At 39.7% G+C, this 27,703-nt stretch overlaps 1 protein-coding gene across 9 annotated transcripts; it reads right to left on the bottom strand.

The window, feature by feature from the left end:
* Positions 1 to 119: 119 nt before the first annotated feature.
* Positions 120 to 27,703, bottom strand: LYPLAL1 (lysophospholipase like 1). 9 transcript variants are annotated; one of them, XM_040985687.1, is made up of 5 exons: positions 27,587 to 27,703; positions 22,493 to 22,592; positions 10,304 to 10,473; positions 1,498 to 1,613; positions 120 to 658 (listed from the first exon to the last, which is right to left on the bottom strand). In XM_040985687.1, exons 1-5 carry the CDS (start codon positions 27,678 to 27,680, stop codon positions 440 to 442), a joined length of 699 nt encoding a protein of 232 aa, XP_040841621.1. In that variant the 5' UTR covers positions 27,681 to 27,703; the 3' UTR covers positions 120 to 439. The 9 variants fall into 9 exon arrangements, with proteins under 9 accessions (XP_040841621.1, XP_040841620.1, XP_040841622.1 ...); XM_040985686.1 differs by having other exon boundaries at positions 22,466 to 22,592; positions 27,587 to 27,689; XM_040985688.1 differs by having other exon boundaries at positions 10,304 to 10,425; positions 22,466 to 22,592; positions 27,587 to 27,689.

Below are 27,703 nucleotides of genomic sequence, written 5' to 3'. Positions count from 1 at the left end.
ATTCCATAAATATTTACATTGGTGAATCAATAAAGAAACTTTGTCATATCCACACAATAGAATTGTACTCAGCAATAAAATTAATGAACCACTTCCATATGCAATGCATATGAATTTTATTGAATGAAAGCAAGAATACATGTATTTTTTTTGCAGAACTGGAATGATGGCTATTTTACAAATCTTTAAAAAAGTACTGTGAACATCAAATAATAGAGAATTAGATTATGTATAAGATATCACCAACTATTATCACTTTCAATTCAGGAACATAATTTTATTTTTCAGTCCTTATTTGACTAAGGCTTCCTAAAACCAGATCAGGACCATCCATATTATTTCTTATAATTGATGACCATAATTGGCAATAAAAACTATCACAAAGATATCACATATCCATTAAGAAATCAATCCTGATTCATTCATGTTACCTTTCCATTTATCCTGGCAGTTTGGTTAGAATCCACGACCTCAGCCTTTCCAGCTCAGCTTTGTTTAGCTCATGGTAAACATTGGGAAGACTGTGAAATTTTGTGCTTACACCTAGAGATCTTAGCTCTGAGTTTGTCTCTTCACCCCAAGAATGAAGAACCAACTCGTCTGCAGTTCCATGACACTGAAATAATTCAGGGAGTTCCCCATGACTTTCCTTAACAGCCTAGAGAAAAAGACATTACCATGGAAGTTAATAAACATTTCACTTAAAAGAACCATTTATGCACACAGTGAAAGGGAGGAAAAGTACATAATCAAAGGGAAAATTTCATTCTAGTTTTTTTAGAATATATATTTGTAGTATCATTTCTACTTCTTGCAGTGTGGTCTCAACATTACAATAATGCCATACTGATAAATTAGGAAGTTGCTACAAAGTATGTGTCAGGTACGTTATTATTTTTTTTTTTTGGATTATGTTAAAGGATACATACATATCATCTATATGTATTTTTTAAATCTTCTTTAACATTTTGCTTCACAATATTCTTTTAAAATTTTTATTTATTTTTCATTTGTATGGTAGAGTTACAGAGAAAAAAAGAGACAGAGAGATCTTCTGTCAGCTGGTTCACTCCTCAAAGGGCTTCAATGGTCAGGACAGGACCAGGTTCTTCTTCTGAGTCTCCCACATGGGAACAGGGGCAAACGGGTTGGGTCCTCCTCTGCGGCCTTCACAAGTCTTTGGTAGGGAACTGGATCCTAGGGGAGTTACTGAGATCTGAACTGGGGTCTCCACCAGTGGGATGCTGGCACCATTGGTGGAGGATTAGCATGCCACACCCACAGTTTTCTTTATATAGGACATTCTCTGAGCAATAATGATCGGTTAGAACAAATGAGTATGAGCCATTTGGCAATTAATTCCCAGGAATGTTCAACTTACATCAATCGTAAACACAGTGTAAATCAATTTTTATTGCTTAATTATCAACTGTGTTTTAGTTTTGAGGTATGTTTCATGTTTTTCAATTTTGTTTTACTTTTTAATCTGTAGCTTACCTGATAAACAGCAGAAGCTTTATTCAGAAAACTAGAAAGAGCAAAGACTCCTGCTATATCTTGGTGATTTCTATATGCTAAATGCATTGCCATACATCCGCCCATGGAAAATCCTCCTGAAATAAGCAAAAATATACCTATCAGAGAAAGCAGAATATGTGCAATGCTATCGTAGGTATTAAATTATTAAGTAAGATGAAAACACAAGTATGACACTCTCATACATGCATGTAACTGGAGACCTTTAACAATACATAATGCTAAAACGAAAACTCATCTACGTTACATCGCACAGAAAACAGACCCATTACATATAGTCATCCCATTACCATCTGCCAATTCTGCATTGTATTGTGATAGGGACGAGGACTTAAAAAGTAATCCTATTCACCACATAAAAATGTATCATAAATCATAAGAGTTACCATGAGAATTATTTATTTAAATCTTATACAGATTTAAAAAAAAAAACTAATTTATTGCAAAGTCAGATGCAAAGACAGAAGGAGAGATCAAAAGATCTTATGTCTGCTGGTTCACTCCCCAAGTGGCTCCAATGGCCAGAGTTGAGCTGATCTGAAGACAGGAGCCAGGAGCTTCTTCTGGGTCTCTCACATGGGTTCAGAGTCCCAAGGCTCTGGGTCATCTTCCACTACTATTCCAGACTACAAACCAGGGAGCTGGATGGGAAATGGAGCTATCAGGACATGAACTGGTGCCCATATGGGATCCCAGCATGTGCAAGGAGAGGATTCAGCTACTGAGCCATTGCACTGGGCCCAAGGGAAAAAAAAAAAAAAAGATTTAGTTTTAAGCATTGTTACATATTGGTTTTTGACTAGGCATTGGATTTATATCTCAGCAAAAACCCCGTGATTAAAGAACAAGAGCTTCTTTGCATGAACCGCCCTAGATCCAAGTCTTAGCTCTTAGCATTGTGAGATTTCTTTTAAAATTATTTTAATAATAATTATTATTTTTAGTTAGTATTTTTAAATCATCATTTGATTAATTTATTGTATTTGTTGATTTAATTATTTATTTTAAGCATTTCTGTCTCTTTCACCAAATACTAATGCCACAGTGCTGGCCCCTATTTAATCCTTTAATGTCTACTTACAATTTTGCTTATACCTATCGGAATTCTAGAATTCTTACACCACAACTACCACTAGTAGCATGCACCTTTTGTCCTCCTGGCCGCACTGTGGAGCTCCATGAGGAGTCGTCTCATGTCTGTCAAATGTTCAGTGCTTAGTGATCTTTGGATTAGGACAGACGATCAAAACTCTGCTGGGCTCATTCCAACATCTTTTTGACAATTCTATATTTTGGAAACTGCCTTATGATGGTATCATAAAAATGAAAACATGCATATATGCATATATGCTGTTCTTTAAAACAGAGTTTGAAAGAACCATTTAGTTAGCTGACATAATCTTCATCATCTTTTATGTGGAAAATACTCATGACCACTGGCGAAGTCCTCCCCTTGAAGGGGACTGGGGTGAGGAAAGCCAGTGATCAGAGAAGGCAGAGACGGGAGCGTGACCTGGCAGCTGCCGAGCCAATGTGGTTTCCGGCCTGACTCGAAGACAGGGACTAAGGATGCTATTCCTAAGCTTGACTGAGCGTTAAAAGATACATCATTTAGATTTCAAGAGCATATAAATACAGAAAATAAATCATGCGGCCACACACTTACAGAAATATAAATAAATACTTTGGTTTGGATTTCAGATAGCTTAATTTCCAGCCTGCTGCTTTACTTCACTTAACAACGTATAAAGCTGAGCATTCAGCCACTGTAAGTTTGTATTTACTACAGTACCCTTTTTTTACACGTAGCAAGAACTGAGGCCAAGGAAAGTAGGTGACATACTTGAGACTGCACCCGAATTTAAGGCGTATAGGTAAGACTTTAGCAACCCTGTGTTCTCGCAAAGGAGTTTAATGTACTTCCTGTCATCATCTGAAGTTTATTAAAATGAGACCACCTAATCTAAGGTAGGCATACATGAAAATATTTTGGATTAAAGATACGAGAACATCGTAAAGGTTAAGCAGTATTGCAAAGTTTAGATTTTTAGAAAGGAGGGAGTATAAAAATAACAACAACGCAGAGTAACTACTGAGCCAATATCCAGTTTTAAACATCCAGGAACTTGGAGAGTCTCAGGAGTAACATGCTCACCATGAATAAAAAAACACCCAAAGTCTCTTTCAAAACACCTCCCGACACTCCCAGGCGGGCACAGCCAATTACAGGTTCATGAATAAACTTGGTGTGGGTGGAAGAAGCGTACAGATTGTAAAACTGCATACAGTATTCAGGTATGTTCATGAGATTCCTCCAAAGTTAGCTGTCCTTTGGCTATTCATGAGTCTGCGCATTAACAAATGCTTGGCATGTCCCATCTGGATATGAAATTCCTGCCATGAACAGGATTAGTAATTTTGGTAGTAAATACTTAGCCTAAATATTCAGCAGGAATTCTAAGCTTTATTGGTTTCTTTGACACAATTCTAGTCATAAATTTCTCCTTGCTTCCGTATAACATCGTGTGGGTTTAAAAAGCAAATGTATTTCGAAATAAAATGATCAAATTTTAATTTACTGCATACAAATTAGTTCTCCAGATTTTGAAATCATTGTGGTAAGTATTGGTTCCTCCTTCAAGCACCAGCTTTGCCGGAGTGGTGGCCAGCTGAATAGGGTCTCTGGCATTCAGCTGAGACAGCTTCCCCTTTCCACAGAGCCTGGCACACCGCGCCAACTCCATGCTTGTTTAGCAGGATTTTTAAAAACCATGCATTAAAGGATGAATTAAAAATATGAAAATATATATTAGATAGATAACTAAGAAAAACACATTAAAATTTTAGGAAGATTTCATAAAGCAATTACCCCCATGCTTCATTTTTATTAACCTAGGAACTCAAATTTATGTGGCTTCAAGATGCCTTAATGGGACTAGCCAAAGTTAAAAAAAAATAGGAAAACATTTACTCACCCATGAAATGTCATTATGAACACGAGTAAATTCAATCTCACTCTCAATTCTTGTAAGTCACAATGAAGAAAAATGGAAATATTATTTTAAGATTTAATCTAAGTCCCTTATGCGTTAATAATCTTGCAGTTTTTCACTGGGCCTCTTTGACAACACAATAACCTTAAGCATGGATACTACCATGAGAAGGGACTTCGTGTATATTTTTTTCTTAATGGAAAAAAATTTAACACAACGAACTAGTCATTTGAATTCAATTTTCCATCTGAGAGTTTAAAATTTACTATAAAAATAATACTGTTCAGAAGGTAAATAGCAAATACTAAATTCATTGTGGGTAATGGCTATAATGGATATTTATAGTTGCTGGCTAAGTATTTAAATGTCAAGAGTTAAAGTTTCAACATATATTTAAGATTAACAAGCTAACTAAAACATGTTAGAAAACAATAAACCTGGTTTTATGAACTCTTTATATAAAATAAAACAGAAACAATCTATATAAAAAACTACTCTAGGAGGGCTAAGATACTCTATTTGAAAGCGAAATCTGAAGAAAAAATAATTTTTGATATCAGCCGAATAGGATTATAAACATGTAATAAAAAATCTCTCATGATCCCAAACATTTCTTAACATTTTAAATTTCTTCCATTTCTATTATGTCTGTTCTTTAGACGTAAAGGCACCAAAAGCCTCAATGATTTGGGAACACACATCATCCATTCCTGATTGCATTTATTCAGACCTTTCCTCTCAAGATTCGCAGAATAAAGTTACTCTGCTCTGTGGAAAACTATCACAATACTACTTTCAAGCATTTTCAAGCCTGACAACTGTCGCTGAAGAAAGTTGTTTAATTAAGACATATGTTCAGACAAAGCAGGAAGTAATTTCCAACTTCTAGCTACCAGCTGCGTATCAGAACAACCATATTTTAAGGATGAGGCAAGTGTGGAAATTTCAGTATTATATTTTTCTTGAGGATTCCAGGACCTTTTAATTTTCATTTTCCATATTATTGTAAAATTAATAAAGTAGTACACTCATGTACTCAATAAAGTGTTTCTACCATTTTATCCAAACAAATAAAATGAGTCATATGAAATCTTACAACTCGAATAAAATTTGGAGATGTTCTTTAAAAATTTTAACAATCAGTCTCACTGTACATGTATACCTTAACTTTCTATTTAATATAATAGACTTGAAATTATGAAACTTCACAATTATCTTAACTGAACATATACTCCTTCTATTTGTGTTTAACTGGTATTGAATGGTTACAGGACATTTAATCTCATTAATGGACCATGGTTCTCTTAACCATATATTGTAGGATAGAATATTTATATAATCCATATAAATTATGCAGGTGCAGCTCTGAGAACATTCGCTACTCCATGCTTCAAAATTCTGATGATCTGCCCATGTCATCTGTTCGGTTCTATACATCTTAAATTAAAATCAAACTTAAATTATATTAATATTTTCTCTTAACAAATTATCACCACCTAGTGGCCAAAAAAGGAATCGGATCATAGTACAAAGTTCTCTAAGTCAAAGGAGCCGAGTTCTAGTCCCAACTCCATAGTGGCCAGGAGCCATCTCTTGGAATTTATTTTCTTCATCTCTGAAATGAGAATAATGATATTCTATTTTGCCTGTTGCAGAATTTAAGAATGATGCATATGAAAGTAACTTTATAACTTAGACTGAACACAAACACCATGTTATTTAACAGCAGGTTTAAAACTTACTTATATCTTACATAAATGCCAACTAATGTAAGATTACTATTATCATACGCACTTTCTAATCACAACAGTACACAAGGGAAAATAATATATACTTTTCCATCTTGATTTCTCAAAGTATACAGAAATCACTAGGAGGAAGGGCTTAAGATGGGTTTTTGACAGAGAGAAAATGGACTGACTGTGAAATGTGCTTGTATTCTGCCTATAGGATACTTTCAAATCTGCTAACAGAGTGAGAAAAATACAGCATAGCTTAATCTCATTAAAACTTTTCACAGATCACAGGTTTTGAATCCTAGCTAGCTCTGCCACTGATTAAACTGCAGTTTTAGCCTATGCCTGTGTCCTGGGCTTTATAATAATTTCTATAGTCACATGTGGTATACATACACAACAATGTTTTTTCTTACATTCTTAAAGACGTAAATAATGAGAATACATGAAATGTCTCCGAGGAATATCCACCGCTTCACTGAGCATTTTCTGCATCATAGATCGGAGGGCGGTGAGACTGCCCGGCTCTCCTCATCTCAACATTTATTAGTCCTATTAAGAAGGCAATACATGTCCGCTGTAGAAAACTTAGAAAACCAAAAAACTGGGGGCTGGCTTTGTGGCACAGCTGGCTAAGCTGCCACTTCCAATGTTTCTGTCCCATTTCAGAGTGCGACCTTGAATCCCTTAATATTACGCTTCTGATCTAACTATCCCTGCTCATCACCTGAGCACGCAGCAGATAAGGGCTCAAGTACTTGGGCCCTGCTAGCCTCACAGGAGAACCAGATGGAGCTTCTGGCTCCTGGCTGCGGCCTAGCCCAGCTGGCTGTCGGGGTCAACCTAATCAAGTTGGACAGACACGTGGAAAGATGAAATAGCATATAGTACTGAAAATAAGCATGCAAATCTGAATTAACATAACAAAAATATCACTAAAATGACAAAGAATGGGCTCACACTCACATCACATGTAGACAGCAATTTTGTTTAAAAAGCCATATAATCTGAGACAGGGTCCCGTCAGTAAACACCATTTGACATGAAATTGAAAATATGATCAAACAGAAAATAATATGAATAAAGATACATTTTTTTGCATCTATTAGAATAACTTCACTTTTCTAATTTTGTATTTCTATTTCTCCCACTACAATCAATTTTCTTTAAAAGATTTACTTTATTATTCCAAGCATACACTACTAAGAGAGAGATCACCTGTCAACTGGTTCACTCCACAGATGGCACAGGAGCCAGTGCTGAGACAGGCTGTAGCCAGGGAGCAAGAGTTCCATCTGGGTTTCCCAGCTGGGTGGCAGGGGCCCAAAAGCCTGCACCATCTTCTGCTGCCGTTTCCAGGCCGTCAACAGAGAGCTGAAATGGAAGTGGAGCAGCCCCTATAACTCAATTTCTGACTGGTAGAATCTCTTTCTTTAAAAAGTTTTAGTTTTTATTTATTTGAAAGGCAGAAATGCCGAGCCTGGGGCAGAGAAAAACAGAGAATCTTCCATCTGTTAGGTCACTTCCAAAATGATCCTGATGGCTGAGTCTGTAACGGGTGGAGGCTGGGAGCCTGAAGCCTCATCTGAATCTTCCATATGGGGTCAGGGGCCCCGGTGTCTTCCGTGGCTTCCCAGGCAAATTAGCAGGGGGCTGGATTGTAAGGGGAGCAGCCGGAACTTGAACTGGCAGTCATTTGGGACACCAACATCACAAGTGGAGGCCAACCTGCTCTGCCACAACACAGGCTGCAATAACATAATCTTACTCTTGACTCTGAGCTGTGAATATATTTGTCTGAGTGTGCATACATGTTTAAGAAGAATTGTTTGACCCTCAAATACACTTTTCTTTGATTTCCCACTGCATTCCTGCATTAAAATGTGGTTAATGCACTTAAATTTTAATCAGTCCAAATGTGTAGAAACTAAAATTACAGATGAATCAAATAATTAAATAATTTTGAAAAGTGGAAAAATCACATTGTAAAAAAACAGAATTAAAATGTCTGGATATTCACCTAAGTTCAAGAGAGGGAAATATTCATGACCTACCCAAGAGACGTATATTATACCCAGAGGACAAGGGTGAGGAAGACTGAAGGAAACAGTTACTGAGAGTCGAGAATGTATCAAATTGTTGAGAAGGACCATCTCGGAGGAGAGGACTGTGCTAACATTCCGACTTTAGAGATGAGACATTGATGTATACAGGTGAAACTGACATCTCAGAGCTGATGACTGATGACTGTCCCGTCTATTCCCCTGAGGAACCGTGCTCTATTTACTACTTGCCGAATTCTTTATTTAATTCAGGATGAAGTGTGTGATTAAAGTAAACTGAAAGTACGTCAGCACAAAAACTTACAGAAAAATAAGAAATGAAGAAGGAGCAAGGGTGAAAGAATCATTGCTGTTCAAACTGTGTGCATGACATGCGTGAAACCTGCTCTCTCTATACACGTGAGCCAGTTCTGCGTCAGTAGTTGCTCAGTGTGTCAGCTGGGATGTCCTGGCTTCAGATTTGAAGCCACTTCGTCATTGCCACTGCTGCGAGCTCTTTGTTCTCTCGGTCTATCAGGGGCCACAAGCTGCCCTCCAGTCCTCACCAAACTCGCGTCCAACAGACAGAAGCAGCAGCACTATTCTCCCTGTTTCTACTTTGCTATTCCTGCACGTTGCTTACACCCAGGTTTCTAAAACCAATAGTTAAAACCCTATCAGTTTGTACATTCCAAATGCCACCACCATTCTGCTAGGGAACTCTTCTAATGGTCCCAAATGCATGTCATCTATTCGTCCTTTGAATTCAAAGCGTTCTTAATTGTTTAAATCAACAATTTACTGATCAAGTTATATCACTTATTACAGACTTTCTGGGCATATGTTCTGTGCCAGGCATTGCAAAATGCTCTAGGAAATAAAACAAACATAAACAACCACTTCCGTTGAAGATCCCTTACAAATGTTAGGGGATCCAATACAGCATGCTGGATCACAGTTACCGTTTTTGTTTCAACTTCTTGGGTCATTCCAGGTCATAAGAAATTTAAAGACAGTTTATTCAATTATTCAAACCCTGTCTCTAGAGAACTTCAGTGTATACATCAATGTAATTTACAACATGGTGGAAATATCTGCTTTATAACATTATCAAGACATATTTCATCATAAATGAAATAGTAATATTTCTTCCGTCCGATGGTTCACTAGCCAAGTAAGCGCAACGGCCGATGCTATGCTGATCCGAAGCCAGGAACCAGGAACTTTTTCCAGGTCTCCCACGTGGGTGCAGGGTCCCAAAGCTTTGGGCTGTCCTCAACTGCATTCCCAGGCCACAAACAGGGGCTGGATGGGAAGTGGAGCTGCCGGGATTAGCACTGGCGCCCATATGGGATCCTGGCGCGTTCAAGGCGAGGACTTTAGCCACTAGGCCACACCGCCGGGCCCAAAATAGTAATATTTGTAAATAAAACTCTCCACTATATGATCTATACCACTCGCGCTTTCTATACCCTGTAGTAGTTTTGTACACATGAGAGATAGGAGTTTTATCATTAAAGAGGTACCGGAAAGCAGAGCTGACATACAGCATGGTCTACCGCATTGGGAACAGGGCTAAAGACAAAGTCGACAAAAGTCTATAAATATTCATTTTGCAATGCTAACAGATGAGTTTAAATTTCATGAATTTTTCAGTATATTTTTATTATGTATCCATCATGGCAATAATAGTAAAACTACTAGTTGGCATAATTACAATATTTTGTAAACTGAGAGTGATAATATTGCAATAGAAAATTAAACTACTAAAAAAAGGTTAACTACCATGAGGTTTTCACACTGTTGCTATACAAAAAGAAAATCAAGCATATTTTTATGATGCTATGATTTTGTATTTTTGAAGTCCTAAATTTGTTAACATTTATATATAAATCTATTAGTGAGTTGAACAATATACAAACGCTTCTAAGTAATATTATAACAGGTAGAACTAGACAAAAGTGAAAATATAAACCACCTTCTTTAAAGGTCTTACCTATTAAAATCCTGTTTTTCTTGATGCCGCTCCTCACTTCCTCATCAATCAGATCAGACAGCGCTTTGCACATCACATCAATTGACTCAATGTGTTCTGGGCAGTCATTAGATATCTTAAATCTGTCAAACCATACATTGGAGATATTTCCATTCATAGGAGTATATGGTCTGTTTGGAAAAAAAGAGAGAGATAAAAGAGTTTAAAATCTACAAGATCAGTGGTTTGAAAGAATAATTTTTAATTTTCTAAGTTTTATAAATTGAAGAACTCATATTAAGCAGACCCATGCACACTGAGTTAACTTTCCTGTACTTACATTGACTCAATATTCTCAAAGCCAGCTTAACATATTTATATAACTCTCCAGCTTTTAAAGAGACAGTTTCAGTACTATATGTGATTTTAATTCATCCATTATACAGTAATACTCTGAACATTCTTAGTTACACACACGTGCACACACACACACACACACACACACACACACACACACACACACACACACAAATCAATGATTCTACCTGCCTTTAAAAGGTATCTGGAGGAGGGCCCAGCACAATGGTTCAATTGACTAATCCTCTATCTCCAAGCACCAGCATCCTATAAGAATACTGGTTCATGTCCAGATGGCTCCACTTCCCGCCTTTGGCCAGGGATAGCAATAGAGAATGGACTAAAGCCTTGGAACCCTGCACCCATGTGGGAGACCTGGAAGAAGCTCCTGGCTCCTGGCTTTGAAACAACTCAAATTCGGCCATTGCAAGTGGATCAGTGGGTGGATAATCTTTCTGTCTTTTCTTCTCTCTGTAAATCTGCCTTTCCAATAAAAATAAAATAAATCTTAAAAAAAAAGTTCTGGAGGATACAGTGTGGGCATGGTAGGTTAAAGTCATCACCTGAGATGCTTACAATCTTTTTCCTGCTGAGAGCTACTGGACAGCTGTTAACACCACTCATGAGCCATACACAATTATCAAATCAAAAAGTAGCCTGTTATAGATACATAGGATTTCAAATTTCACCTGTGGTCTACTAGGGAGGGCCCAATCAAATGCTGTTTTTAGGAAGTATTACAGCATTATTAAAATGCCTGGAATGGAGTCAAACTCCGTTTCTGATACAGCTTCCTCCAAAGGTGCTCGGAAGGCAGCGGAAGATTGCCACCTGTTTAGAGGAACTGGGGAGTTTGTCTCCTGACTGCAACCCGGCCCAGATGTGGCTGTTATGGGCACTTGGGGAGTGAATCAGCAGATGAAGATTTCCTGTGTGTTTCTGCCTCATTCCTTGAGTCTCCAACGAAATGAAAGTAAAGAAACAAAAATTTGAATGTCTGTATCTGTGAAAAGCTCTTGGAAAACATGCATTATTAAAAACCTACACTTAGATCACACTTTTTTTTTGCACCAAAATAAATTTATCATTTAATTCCATTTTCCAGAAGCTTCTTGACATCTGCTCATATTAGGTAATTGTGTAAAATAAAGGCTTTCTAAAGGAAAGAGAAAAGAAATTTGGACCAAAGATACAGATTATCACATTGTAATCTCTTTTTTCTCTTCACAGAATGCTAAAAAAAAAAAAAATTGTTTTACCTAAGAAAACAGTCAAAAGGCTCAGTATGATGTCAAAGAGATATAAACCAGTATCAAGTAATAAACTTTTCACTTTGATGATGACAGTTACACAATCCTTCCTGTACCAGCACCTCCAGTATTCTGCCAACTCAGGTAGCCTTGTATAGCATCTCTCTCCAAAATCAGTCAAGAAAAGGAATGCAATGTGCAGCTAGATTCAACAGAAAATGCTCATGCCTGACTGATTTCTTGCAATTCTTCTACTGGGAAATTCCGTAGAGCTTTCACGAATCCTAGGCGGTAGCAATGCTCCATTCCCTCAGCCCTTGAGAAGCACGCAATCTTCAGCACCCACAGGTAGTGCTGAAGGGAACAGAACCACAGCACTTCTCCGTATTGACCACGCCACTCCAAGGCAATTGCTCCAACATTAGGAGCCTGCGCGTCAGAAGGGATTCTTCCTGGTAAGCTTCCCAGTGAAGCTGAAAGAAACTTGGAACCAAGCAAGGTGCTGTGACTCAACTGCAGGAAAATTCATGTGCAGGGGATCTTCTGTTTATATACTCACATAGAACCATGAGATAAACATTACTTTGCACACATCTTCTAAAACTTGGATGTACATGATGACAATCTGAGACAGTATACAATAACAACATTTTCCATAATTTATGCAGATACATACTACAGGTTTGGGATGTGAATAGATAACCATATATATTGTTTTATTTATCTGAAAGGTACAGAGACAGGAAGAGAAAGAGAGGGAGAGAAACTGAATCAGTCTTGTACTCACTGGCTTACTCCCTGAATGCCCACAAAACCTGGGGCTGATATCTGTGCTTCTGATGTTAATGATACTACTTTTTGCTCATTTATCTGTTCCTCTTCCCTTCTCTCCCTCAAATCACTGCTCCACCCTATCAAATCTGGAAAATACAGCTTCCATAACTGCCATTCATTCAGTACTCCAGTTTTGGTCACTGATAACAATGCTACACTAAAAACATATGCAGGGCCCGGCGGCATGGCCTAGTGGCTAAAGTCCTTGCTTTGAATGTGCCAGGATCCCATATGGGGGCCGGTTTTAATCCCAGCAGTTCCACTTACCATCCAGCTCCCTGCCTGTGGCCTGGGAAAGCAGTGGAGGACGACCCAAAGCTTTGGGACCCTGCACTCCTGTGGAAGACCCGGAAGAGGTTACTGGTTCTGGATCGGCACAGTACCGGCCATTGTGCTCACTTGGGGAGTGAATCACCGGATGGAAGATCTTCCTCTCTGTCTGTCCTCCTCTCTGTATATCTGACTTTATAATAAAAATAAACAAATCTTTTTAAAAAAGACATATGCAGACATGTTTTCATACACTGGGGTTATACATGAATGCATCTTTTTTTTTTTTTTAACTTAGCAGGCACTGAGACGCAAACAGTGTGAGCCTGCATTTGTTGGTTCATGCACTAATGCCTACAAACAACCGAAGCCTGGAATCAGAGTCTCAAGCCCAGTCGGCTACATGGGTTACAGGGACCCAAGCGTTTGAGCCACACCCTTCTACCTCCTAGGACATGCCCAACAGGAGGTGCAACGTAAGAAAGGAGTCAGAATTTGAACCTGGACAGTTCATCATGGGATGTGGATGGCCCAAGCAGCAGCCTAACAGCTAGTCCAAATGCCCTCTGCTGCGCTGCAGCTTCTATTCCTCCGGAATAGTCCAAAAATAGGACCACCGGGGTGAAAGCTGTAACATATCTCAACAGGTGCTCCAAAGTAGCTTCCGTAAAGGTTATCAAAATTCACCTTTTTACAAAAAAGAACACACCACACGGAGAGTAACCAGTTCTAACACACTTTAAAATGGAGCCAGTGGTGTGGTCCAGTGAGTTAAGCCGCCTCCTGTGACACTGGTTTCCCATATGGGCATTGCTCCATGTCCCAACTGCTCTATTTCTCATCGTCATCTCTGTCAACATGCCTGGGAAGGCCAAGGATTTGGTCCTTGCACCCACAGGGAGATTCAGATGAAGCTCTTGGTTTTGTGGTTATCTGGGGATAAACGACCAAATGGAAGATGCTCTGTGTGTGTGTGTGTGTGTGTGTGTGTGTGTGTGTGTGTGTGTGCGCGCGTTTCCGTTTCTTCCTCTCTCGGTGCAACTGCCTTTCGAATAAATCTTTTAAAAAGTTACCATTTAAAGGAATTGAAGTTAAAAATGAGTTTGATCGACGTAGCACACATAGGAAAGTGCACACTTTCAGTACGTAGCTCATGCGGTTTTTAGGGTGCAGTAGCCATCTACGGCATCAATAACTGCTTTCCTCAGGAAACTCCACCGTACCTCTCTGCAAGCGATTCCTAGTATCCTTGCCAGGTAACCACAGGTGGTTGCATCAACAGTGAGGATTTGTATACATTTTAAAATCCCACGAACACAGAACTGTGGCTTGATGCTGTCTGATGCTTTCTCTACTGGGAGCATGTTTTGAATCTGTGCGAGGAAAAGCCCTCTCTCCTTATCATCATCACAGTGTCTGCTTTCTTGTAGTTGTCCAGCTAAATATAGGCATCTATTTTTCTTTACTTGCCCAATAAATTAATCAAAATATTTAGTAGATTTCAAAATACTTTCAGGTCCTAAAAATCCAGGGTGTGAACCAACGTCCTCTGCCTGAGCACTAGCATTGTACAAGACACACTGTACAGTTCAAATTATGTTAACCTTTTGAATTATTTCAATTTCCCTTTCCATTTTTCTCTGCTACTTCTCTAAGTGTTTATTTGTCTGTCTAAGCACTTAAATAAGGATGATATCATAGACTAACATGTGAATCATTCTGGGAACTCAGCCATGAATGGAAAAAGTGAGATTCACATAACTTTTATTTTTCTTTTTTGACAATGCTTTAGCTAATTAGAGATAGATGCTCCCAGGGGCGGGACCCTGGTGCCACTATTTTACCAATACAGAAGCTTTATATCGACTCAGGTCTAAAAGGAAATTAAAATTTTATTTTCAAGAAGAATAAATAGGACAATTTAATGAGACAAAGAATAATTTTCAAGTTTCTTTTTTTTTTTTTTTTGGCTAAGAAAACACAATCAAGAAAGCATAAGTCTCCTGAAATGTTAGAATAACCTTTAAAGAAAGCATAAAAGATTGTTTTTAAAACAGCTAGGGAAAAAAAAAAAAAACCAAAACCCAAAAAACACCCTGGCACACATGTTCTACTCATTCACTTCCTTGTGCAAATAAATCACTTTATTAGCTGGTATAAAACTACTCAGACATTACCACAATAACTAAATATATTCAGCAAAGAACATCTGTGTGACTCCCCAATTAATCGATCACTAATTCCATTACACATTGGTAAGATATTAATTTAGAATTAAAAGAATCTCAGGTTATTTAAGAAATGGTATCAGCTTGACATCAAGTTGTATTTAATCCATGTTCCCAGTCATCAAAACGGAGGTATTTTATAACCTGAAGGATGATCTGCTCCTTGTTCTCATTTCAGCCCACTTCCCGAACATTCTCTTAAGTTACAGTCACAGTTCCTATTTCTTCTCTTCAAACAACTCAAGTCCGTAAGCAAGCTGAGGGTATGGCACCTGATACTCCCTCCACCTGGCCTGCTCTGTGCCATCTTTCTGCCTGCTGGGCTCAGCCACCTTGTCAGATGAACCTCTGACTCTCCCATACTAGGTTTATCTCCCTCCAACCTGTAACACACACACTTCCTCTTTATCCATAACTAATTTAATACCATTTATTACTATTTGAAATTATGCTTGTTATTGTTATTTTTATTTTGAACTTCCATGTGAGCACTGTGAGAGCAGGGACTGTGTTTTTCTAGGATGAAAGCACTGAGAACAAGAATGAAACTTGATTTATCATAGATGAGAAGTAAGGATTTTCTGAATGTTACTTGTAATTTGTATCAGGTAGAAATAGCAGAATTCTACAGTTGTTTTTATGTTTTGAATATTTTTTGGCTTTTTATTACTGTACTGTATTTTTAAAATTTAACATCAAATAATATAACCACTTGAGTAAAGAGAAAAGGGAGAGAAAGAAGAGACAAAGAGGCAGCTTCTGTCCCCTGGCTCACTCTCCAAGTGCCCACAGCAGCGGGAGATGGGTCAGGCTGAAGTCACAGGTCAAGTCTGTCCTGTGGGGTCAGGACCCCAAGCACGGAGGTTCCTCATTAGCCAGACACGGGAGTCAGGAATCAGAGCCGGGAACAGGACCCAGGGGCTCTGGGGAAGGACACAGCTGTGCTAGCTGGTAAATTAACTGTCTACTTTCATAACTCTTGTAAACGTTAAAAAATATAGCCAATTTTTTCTTTTGTTGCTTTTAAAACATAGCATTTCTAGGAAAATGAACCTTCACATATTAGTAGATATTTAAATGTTCTATTTAACATACTTACAAAGAAGTAAAGTAGATTACTTTCAGATTAGTAGTTTTGTAGTAGGATTTTGTACTAGTGTACTTGTAGCATCCATCTACTAGTGTCAGAACAGGGATCCTCTAACAGCAGGTGTCAGACAGGAATCCCCAGTGCTGGAGTAAAGATGAACCCATTGTTTGCTTCTCCCAAATAAGTACCTAAGACTATTTAAAAATACATATTTAATAAAATATAAACATGCTCTTTATGTGCAAAAATAATGAAGGGAGGCATGGGCGCATTATAAAAGCTTTACTATCTTTAAAATAAAATATCTTCAAACAGGAAGAGAATCTGTAACGTATAAATTATTAAAGGCTTGCTAAAAGTTGTTATTTTGTGAAAAAATGGAAAATTCTGACAGAAAACTCAAGTTATGAAAACCAATAATTGTAGCTACAGGTGAAATATATCAAAGAATTAGCCTTAGGCACTATAATTAAAGTATGCAAATTAACATAGTGAAGAAAAATAAAGCAATATTTTCCATTTAAATTGACACAAAAATTACTGTAGATTTTCACTTATTATGTCCCTACTTAGCTGATTAAAAACTCTGCTAAATATAGCTAAGGAACAAAAGATTATCATATAGCTAAATTGGTTATTTATAATTTAATCAAGACACAATATGCTGTAAAACATCAGAATTGAGTAAATACACTATTGTTCTTCTCTTCTGTTCTTTAAAGTATGTATGACTGTTGAAAACCAAAGCACAACCTTGTTGAGTGGAGTTTATATGTAGCTAAAACACATTTCACAGCTATGATGTAAGGGGCAAGATAAAGCAATCACCCTTTATTGGGTTTAAATCTTCCACATCTCACTTAAGGTGGCAGAAATCAAGACACTAAAAAGTTTGTTATGGATATGTACATTCACAATTATCTGGCTTGGGAAATGCTGTACTTCACTGATGGAAAATTAGATTAATTTTAGGATAAAATTTGTTAATGTCCCACCCAGTAACTCTGCCTTTCAAATATATACAATAAATCTTGGGTATGGGCTGGTTCATATCCTGGATGCTCTACTTCTCTTCCAGCTCCCTGCTTGTGGCCTTGGCAAGCAACAAAGGCTTACCAAAGCCCTGGGATCCTGCACCTGCATGGGAAGACCTGGAAGAGCTCTTGGCTCCTATCTTTGGATTGGCTCAGCCTTGGCCATTGCAGCCACTTGGGGAGTAAACTAGTGGATGTAAAAAATAAATCTTAAAAAAAAACAAACAAAAAACCATCCATAGGCACAAATAATTCTAAAACAAAACATAAATATATATAAATATCTACAATCACTTTTTTCTACCTTAGCATTTTTTCAGGATCACATCAAATTCTGTAAAATATTTATTCAATTTCACTAAAGATCATCTACTTTGTCATGATTCTATGTTGAGTATTTAGATACTGTTAGATTCACCAACCACCAGGCGAAGAATATATGGAAAGAATTCAGATGGCCTTTATTTCAGGGAACCAAGGTCACTGGCTGCCCTTCCCCATGCAGTAGAAAGGACTGACGTGAAGCAGTGGGCTGCAGAGGAAGAAGAGCACGGAAGAGATAGAGAAGGGACTCTTTTAAACTCTCCTTGACACGGGAGCCAAAACAAGGGTCGCCTTGGCCCTTACTGGTGGGGGGTATGGGTCTGCACCCCTCATTGGTGCAATGGTGGTCTTACTGCCTGAGGGGCCCACCAGAATTCCGCCATCCGTTCCGGTTTGGTTGGAGGCAAACTCCGCCCTTCTCCGACCACTGTGGTAGCCATCAGATACTATATCCTAAGTGCCTATAAGGATACAGTAGTGAAGATGACACATAACTGAACATGAAGAAAATACAGAGCTAACTATAAGAAGCTCAGTACAATGTCTCTTAACTGACCTTCACCTGATTGCCTCATAAGATCAAAGCTCTTTGAAATGCTCCCAATGAAAAAGCTTCGCTCGAAAGGAGGTGAACTGATGTACAGTACTGCCACCCAATACACTGACTATAGAAACTCTCTTGGGGCACAAAATTACTGCCCAAAATGCTAGACTCTAAACACATATGGATATCCTGTATTTAAATCATGTTTAGTGCATAAATTTTCCATTTTTTATGTCTTCTATTTTTTAAAATTTTTACCAGAGATATTTCACAGCTTTTGTTGAATTTATTCCAAGGTGCTTCTTTTTAAGATTTATTTATTTTTATTGGAAGGCAGATTTTACAGATTGAACAAGAAACAGAAAGAAAGATCTTCCATATGTTGTTTCAGTCCGCAAGGAGCTGCAATGGCCAGAGCTGAACCCATCCGAAGTCAGGAGACTGCTGCTGCAGGGTCCTAAGCTTTGGGACACCCCCTACAGCCGCCACACTGCAGGGAGCTGCAAGCCGCTCCCAACCCCAAGGCCCGGACCCCTCCCAGACTCATCCTGCTGCAAGGTGTTAGCAGCCTTTATGTACACAAAGATATGGTCTATTCCCAATAACTATTCAACATTAAGTATCTTGGAGTATGAGCCCAGCACAGTAGCCTAGTAGCTAAAGTCCTTGTCTTCCTTATGCCGGGCCCCTGTATGGGCACACGTTCATGTCCCAGCTTCCCTTCCAGCTCTGTTTATGGCTTGGGAAAGCAGTAGAGAATGGCCCAAAGAAATCAGGACGGAGCACATGTCATTCCGACCTAGGTTCTTACCCCAACTGGTCTTCATGAGGCAGGAATGCTACGGCACAGTATCAAAGGGAAAGGCTGAGACAGGTGAAGGGCTAAGCCAACTGGGTCAGAGCATCCACTGACATGCACATAATCTAGGGCTGGGAATAGACTCAGTTGGGGAGCTGTGAGAATACACCCTTGCTGGGTTGGAATTCCCACCGGAGGGTACGGGGGCTGGAGTGGGGGCTGCGCTCTGGCCTGGATATGGCTGCAATCTCCCTAGGCACAAGTGTGAACTGGGGCTGGGCGCACCAAGCTGGGCTAGACACCAGCACCATCTGGTGCTCTAGAGAACCTGGGTAGATGCAGGACAGACTAGGCTGGGTCTCTGCCCCTACTGAGCCATGTGTGAGCAGTGTCTGGGTATGGACAAGCCTTGGCTGGGGTGAAACAGCCAACACCAAGAACTGGAATGAAGTGAAGACCAGCAATGAGGGTTGGCCCATGGAACCACCAGTATGCGCAAGACCTGGCATAGGGAGAGGTTCTGAAGGAGGAGCTTGTGAAACTCCTCTGTCGGAACACAGCCCCTACAGGTAAGCACAAGAACCAAGATATGGAGCAAGCCAGACCAGGCCAGAGGAAGATACCCACCATCATACATATGGCATAGGTGGGGGACAGACCAGACTGAATCCGTTCACAGCAACTGCTGGTGAATCTGAGCACCAGCATAGAGTGTGGGTCAGGCTAGTTTCGGTCACAACACATTCCAGTGCACATTAAGGAATGCCAAGGTGAGGTGAGCCATACCAGATGTGATTGCAGCACCCAAACAGTACACGTGAGAACCAGGGGGAGGAAGCAAAGTTGGTAGGGGAATGTGGGCTCCCCTGCTGGACAATTACTCCCACTGGAGAACTTAAGTTGGGATAGGCAGAACAGACCAGGCAGGGCTACAACACCTGTGTGCCTCATGTGAGCTAGATTGAGGAAGGGCCAGATGGGGCTGACTGTTCTGACTGGTGAAAGCAAAAATTAGAGTGGATGAGGGTTGGTTGGGCTTTGCCATATCATCAGATGGCAGAGGCTGGTACTGGGGGCCAATTCTGTTAAGTTAAATACCAGAACCACTTGGAGAGTACATGATCTGGAAGTAGGAGTGGCTAGTAGGGAGATAGTGGGCACCTCCCTCTTGGGTAACCATTCCCACTGGAAAGCACAAAACCAGGACAGGGGCAGTGGTGGCTAGACAGAAAGGCACCCGCCAGTATGTGTGTGGGCTGAATAGCAGTTTGGTTCGGTTGAACTAGGCTTCAATGCCCACTGACAAGTACCAGAGCTAAATGGGATGTGGGACAGACTGAACAAGCCTGCGGTACATACTGGCATGCATGGGAACCAGGGTAGGGAGCAAGCCTGGTGAGGGTTATGGGGAGTCGCTCCGACTAGGCTGCAGCTCCCACTGGTTTGCGTGAAGACTGAGTATGAAGTGGGTAGGATCGAGCTGGACCACCACACCCACTGGTTCAAGTAGAAGACGGTGGGAGACAGAACTGACCCAGCAATTGCAACCATCAGCATATGCATAAGCTGATTGGAGTGATGGACTGTGCCAGACCCTGTACTGGCAAATTCACACAAGAATCAGGTTTGGGATCATACCAGATGAAGTTTCCTTGGAGTTCCCTCTAACTGAACTGCTGATCTCAGAACCCCAAATATGAAGAGACTATGTCAGCCAGTGGATTCTGAATAGGTTTCATGGCGATTGGAATGGCGAGATTGGCAGCAATTCAGACCTGTTGAACTATCAAAATTGCTTGGGCAGGACCCTCGGAGCATGCCTCACATCGGGGACCTGGGCTGGGTGGGAGGTTGGGTGGGGCTTTCCCCTTTGTTTCTCCCAAGATACAGGGGGAACAAAATGATATTAGAGTGGGGAAAAAAAAAAAGGCTACTGAATTGTACATGTGCAAAAGAAGAACCAGAAGGTAATATTATCAGGTGTGAATGATTTAATATCCAAATTGTAATGCACACATCCTAGCTTACAAAAATGAAAAAAAAATCACTTCAGTAATTTCAAATTGATTATATTAAACCAACAATATTTTGGAAATACTGAGTTAAATAAAAGATACAATTAACATTAAAATTTTCTGCTTCTTTTCCCAAGAAAATTTAAATTTATGTATAAAATTTTTATTATACTTCAATTATTTAGTGTGGTATAAAACTGATGATCCGTCCAAACAGCTAATTATGAAACATGTAATAAAAAGTCGTCAAGAATGTACTGCATCATTTCAATAATAGTCTACTTTACTAAATCAAAAAAGCACCCACAAATTTAGCTTGCGTCACATGGAGTATTTGGACTCTGAAATACTTCTAGTCCAGGGTTTGAGAATGAAATATTAAGTAATAATAGAAAGTATTAATTAATCCTTAGAATCAAATTCCCAATGGCTTTCCTTATATTTCATCAAACAGTTCAATTTTTATTTAAGCTGAAGTGCATTTTTCTTTCTTACATCCAGAAATATCATTTTTGTTTCCTTCCCAAATTTCACCCATTTTAAAAGCCAACAGCAAATATTTTTGACTTTTTCAAAGATGTACAACTTATATGTGACAAAATAGCCTTTTGGTCAGCAGGCCAGCTATCTGGATTATCAAAATTTATTTAAAATATTTTTTAAATATGTATTTTATATAAAATTATTTAACATATTAACTTTTTTGAACCTTGATTCTTACTACTTCAGTTCTATCAACTGACATAAAGACTTGTTAGTAAATACTGGTTCTATTTTTACTCAATACTAAATTAATCAAAAACTAAAATCTTTGCCTATGCATACAATGGATTCAGTAAGAATAAACTGGATTAGGTTGCATAGCATAGCACTCTATTTCATATAAAAATATTCGTAAACTCATATAAAAAACTCAGATGCTAATTTAATATTTACAAAGTGCAATTTGACTACAAAACTGTGATAATCTTATGGGAATTGTATCCAACACAGAGGTCATATGACCTGAATATTTGCTAAGAAGTCAATTCCATATTCTTCTTTTGATTTCCCAACTGAAAATACATAACATTATTTCTAAATAATTCTGAATGTGTGAAACAAGATCATAAAACCCTTTTCTGAGCTAATAAACTCTGTCATGGCTAAATTATTAGAAAGGTTAGATCCAAGTTGAAGTTTCCTTGTTGGGTGAGTAAGGGAGTGGAAGGAGTCTGAAAGACGAGCAATCTGAAATGGCAGAGGACACACTGTCCCATAGGTTACACACTGCTCACAGCTTCATTTCACAGCTAAAGGCAGTGCTTTCAAGAGAAGGAAATTACTCACCTGGCAAAGCTCCACCCACAAGTACAAATGCAAAATAAAGAACATGTTCCCGAAAAAAATGTACACTAATTTAAGGAGTAAGCTAAGAAAACATTCCATTGGTACATACTGAGCAATGAGATAAATTACTACATACCTGCCAGGAGCTGTTGGATAAATAATTTTTATGTGTTGGAATGTTAGATCTTGATTTAAAACTTGCTTGATCCATGTTCTTATTCCTAGTCCAGAGTCACCTGATGAATGACAAAGTCAGAAACAAAATACTCAATTTAATAATACACTGCAATAAAAGCAGTCTGGAACTTCATCTCACACAGAGGCTGTGTTAAAAGATGAGAAAATACTGATACATACAAGCAACTGAATAGAAACTGACTTATGAAGGAACTGCTGAAACGTGAGCTGCTTGCGAAAACTTTCACTCCCTGCTTCACCGCTGATAACTTTAAAGTTCCTGATTGAGTTTTAAGTTTTCTCATTTACTTAATGGGGGTAGCAGGAACAAAAGGAAAATTGATTTTTCTAAAAACAAATTTTCATATTTCTGATTTTTAACACTGTCTTTTCTTAGTTTACTCCAAAAAGAAGCTTGAAAAGTCATCACTAAATTTTTATAGTTGGTGCATCTTAATATATTCTCTTGGTTTTAAACAAGAACAACTCTTCCAAAAGGATCTTTCTGTTTTTTAACTTGAGCAAATTAGGATTTAATTTTAATGGAATGATCTAAACAATCATTCTATATTCTATACACACACACATTTCCACCCAAAAAAGTTGGAAGGAAACTCAGGCCTGCCCTATGTAGATGAAATTTTAGAACTCACACCTTAATTTTTTAATCAATCCATTAGAAATCAATTCCATCAGGCACTGTGCTCCCTATTAGAAAAGCAGTGACTGCAGGTGGGGTGGCAGTGGTGGCAGGGGCTAGCGTCCTTACTTTCGCCTATTTTGAGAAATGGCCATCAGTCCGAAAACCTCCAAAAGAAATACAGAAGGTACCTCTGCCAACACGAAACACTGGGTGCAGAGAGGGTTTATATAAGATATCCCAAACTGAGCCAGGCGAGTTGGGGTAACTTCACTGGAATACCTGCTCCCCATGGCAAGCTTCACTTTGTTCTACTCACTGAGTTCTTTGTTTTTCTACTGCCAGGAACAGCACTGACACAAACTAAGGATCTCGCATGTGGTTGTTGCACGATTTTAACGAAAAGTCTGCAGGAAGGTGAGAACATCTCAGAGGAGCAAGCGAGCATGAGGCTCCTGGACAGACACAAGCAGGCCACCTAAGAACTGGCAAAGACAGATGGTAGGAACGTTGACTGCAAGATGAGGATGGAAAAGTCTGAAGAGCCTGAAAAATCCCAAGGACATGGAAAAGCTGTAAGTATTTTGGACAGAATGATGGCATAATTTTAAAGGATCGACCTGGAAGCGATGATTTTGGGTCCAAACAGATGTGGGGATAACAAGAAGCTCTTGAAGTGACTGACCCTTAGACCAAGGCGATATCAGGAGAGACAGGAATTGATACTAGAGATATTTAAGAGGTAAAATGAACAGAAACGGGCAATATAGGAGGGAGCACGTGGGTGAACCCAAGACACGAAACACATTAAGTAACAGGTCTATACAATGCAATATATATAAGTTCATACACCAGGAGTTGGTTGCTCAAACCAAGGCCAGCCAGAGGGAAGAATAAATATTCAGCCAATGTCTTGAAGAATATAGACTAATTATGAGTTTTTCATGTTTAAAGACTCAAAAAAAAAAAGCAGGCAAGAAAGAAAAATATGTGAGAGAGAGCTTATGTGGCCTCCCAAGCCTGAAACATTTGACCCATTAAAGGAAAGCACGCTGACCCCCAGCTTACACCAACTGGATGCCAACACCCCATTGGCCAATGTCCACTCTTCTCATTTGAGGCACGCTAGCCTTCATAATTTTGCCTGCACATGTCGGAGAACTCATCTTAGGGTCTTTGTCTTAGCTTTTCTCTCATCTAGAAAAGCCTCATGATTCATACCCTCAAGGTTAGCTGCTTCAGTGTTACCATCACAAGGAGGCCTAGTCTGATCCCCTTATTTAAAAACATAACACTCTCATAATTTCTGTCTGCTCCTCCGCCAACATCCTCTTCTTTTTTCCTCACTGAACTCACTATTTTCTACTATTATTACTTATTTCCTCTATTGGATTCTAAACTCCACGTGAACAGATTTCTTCTTGTTCCTTACTCGATAGTCTACAACAGTGCCATGGACACAGTGGCCATGAGACGCATTGTTTGAATGAATGGATTAAAGAACGAGTGTATCCAGCAGGTGGATACACAGGCCTAAAGCACAAAGGAGGTCTAGCATGAAGACATGCATTTGTGTCACCAGCAAGCAGGCAAAAAGAGATTCTACAGGTCTACATGGAACATGGCCTGGGGAGAAAAATGTCTTAGAGTAGGAAGATCTAAAGCTACATTTTTGACAAAGCTACATATCTAACAAACCAAACAGAGGAGGATGAGTCAGCAAAAGAAATCAGAAGGAACAAACAAGAAGGAAAAGGACAATTCAAAGAAGACTGAAAAACATCCGATACATTTAGCAATAGAAGTTACTGAGACTTTAGCAGACAACTAACTCAAGGAGATATACTGTATAGGGAAAAAACAAACATAAATGAGACAGAGGGTTTTGGCCTCTGTGAATCTTAATATTCAGAATGGAACGCAGATGTTGAGTTAGGTAATAAGATGTCTCTGAAATAAGACACATAGTGTCATATGGCAGCAAACAACAGCATGAATTTATCTAAGGGGATGAACTAAGTTAACTGAACTATCATCTAGTTTTAGCTTCGTAAAAGAAGTTGTTTCTTTGGTATTTCAGTAGTATGAAAGGCTCACATCAACTGGGCCTTCTATAACTTACACTGTTGTACAGTTTTGTATGTTTCTTATATCCTAGAAGAGAATCTCAAACTTTTTAAGATTCCTTTAAAAATAAAATCTGTTTTGGAGAGTCGGCACAGTTGAGCAGTCGGCTTGTCTCACTGATGCCCTGTGGCAACAGCATCCCATTTGGACAGCAATTCCTGTCCCAGCTGCTCCACTTCCGATCCAACCCTCTGCATAAGGCCTAGGAAAGCAGGGGAAGACTGTCCTTGGGATCCTGCACCCACGTGGGAGTCCCAGAAGAAGCTCCTGATGCTTGCTTTGGATCAGCTCAGCTCTGGTCATCTGGGAAGTGAACTAGGAAATGGAAGACATGATCTCTCTGTAAAATCTGCCTTTCAAATAAAAGTAAATAAATCTTCAAAAGTAAACGTTTCTAAGCACACTTGCTCAGACTTGAAAGCACTAACTGCTATAAAACAACCTCTATCCATCCATTCACTGTGCTCATTTTTACGAAAATTAGCACTTCGGTCCAAGAGTATGATAAAACTGTTCAATATGGCTTGCTCCTCCTTGGATTAATCAAAAACCAAACATCTCCTCCAACCACACATACCAAATCTAACATAAAATCATTAGCTTTCAACTTAAACTATAAAGGCCTACTCCTAGTAAGTTTTACTTATTTCAGTACAGTTTTAACTTTGGAGATCACATCATACCTGCATATTTGGCAAGATTACTTGTATAGCTTCTTTGTCCATGCTACAGAGGGAAATATTCATATACAACATATAATTTTGGCTTTCAGAGATGTGACACTGCAAACTATACAAATGTCAGTAATGTTTTCAAGCTGAAGAAAGGATAGTTATTTTAAACAAAATAGTCCAGGGGGAAAAGAATCAAATACTAGGATTTCTCATGAAAGATACTGGGAATTAGTGCTGAGAAGTGAGAATAAACTTACTAACTTCACTTACAGTACTGAAGAATTTCTTGCTTCTTACAAAAGCCCATTCTTTGTCCTTACATGAAAAGTGGTACCAGTCCCCCACACCTTACAAGATGTGTGTCGGAAACACACCTGACCTTCCAAATATATCTCATTAGTGAAGGTATTCCTTAAAAAGCCATAGGCCTTCTCCTTCCCTACTTCTTCACCTCACCCAACCAGAGTACTGATCTGGGAGTCAAAGGAAGATTAGGATTCAAATCCCCAATTCTTCTCCAACTCTCACAGTCACAGCCAAGTATCCTGGCCAGCTGCTGACACTGGTCCCATTCCTCTTTTACATGCTAATGTGCAGTTCCAGAGCCTGTAGCTTTCCAATCCCCTTCTCTACCCAACCTCCCTCCACTTGCACTTCAAGCCTACAGGTCTCAGATCAAAGATTGCTGTCTCTGACAAACTGGCAAGCATTCATCTCTAATCAAGCGTAACCACTGCTGTGTTTTCATTATTACGGGTCACTTGGCAGTAAACCCTGCACCATCTTGTAATCTCCCATGCACTGCTGACTCAACTAAACCAAACTGCTTGGCTGATCCAATTTGGGTAGGCCCGCTGTGGACATGGGCTGCATCACATGGTATCTTAAAAAGAGAGAGAGAGAAAGAAAGAGAAAATTAAGCCAGCAAGCAAAAGTCAAATTCGGTGCATTTCCTGAGAACAGACCCTAGGCAAGCACTGGGTATGCAAGGAATAAAGACAAGGGGCCCTTACTGTGGAGGGCTGACTCTCCAGTGGGAGGGAAGACAGACATAAACATGGATGAGAGTAAGACACAGCCACACTGTGTCTTGGAGAAGTTACTGCACAGCACAATCCCCGCCTCCAGGACTGAGAGCTCATTTGGTGCGGTACATTGGAGGATGCGGAGGGAGGACGAAGCAGAAGGGTAAGGAGTTGCTCCGCAAATCCTCCCAGTGTCTAACTAACTGCAACTCTCGGTGGTGGGCAGCCTGGAGAAAGCAAGCAGCAGAAACGGCCCACCGGCGGGAAGCTCAGATCCCAGGTCGCTGACCTTGGAGAGCCCTGAAGAATCCAGCCAAAGATTTCCCTCCCTCACTTGCTTCTTGAAGGGGAGGAGAGGAACGCGCGTGAGAAAGCACGGCAGGGCCGCGGATGGAGAGGCCGGCTGACAGCCGCGAAGCAAAAGGCAGGACAGGCCCTCGGGGTCGGGGAAGCAGAGTCAGCCTGTGCCCGGGCGTCCCCCCGCCACCCTCTCCCGGAACCTCCTCCTTCCCGGGCCAAACCTGCCCTAACCCAGGGGAGGAGCATTCCTAAACTGCAGAAAAGCAGCGTGGAAAACCGCCATCCACCTGAACCGTGCAGGAAGATCAGAGAGGCGCTGTGCGCCCCAGTCGGCGACACCAGACACCGCCGAAGGTGAATGGGACCAGACGCGGCCGCCATGGCTGAGGACGCGCAGGAGCGGC

This window comes from Ochotona curzoniae, unplaced genomic scaffold (assembly GCF_017591425.1).
Source record: "Ochotona curzoniae isolate NIBS_2020 unplaced genomic scaffold, NIBS_Ocur_1.0 contig_430, whole genome shotgun sequence".
Classification (NCBI taxonomy): Eukaryota; Metazoa; Chordata; class Mammalia; order Lagomorpha; family Ochotonidae; genus Ochotona; species Ochotona curzoniae.
The sequence above is the reverse complement of the archived record's forward strand: the minus strand, read 5'-3'. Positions and strand labels throughout refer to the sequence as shown.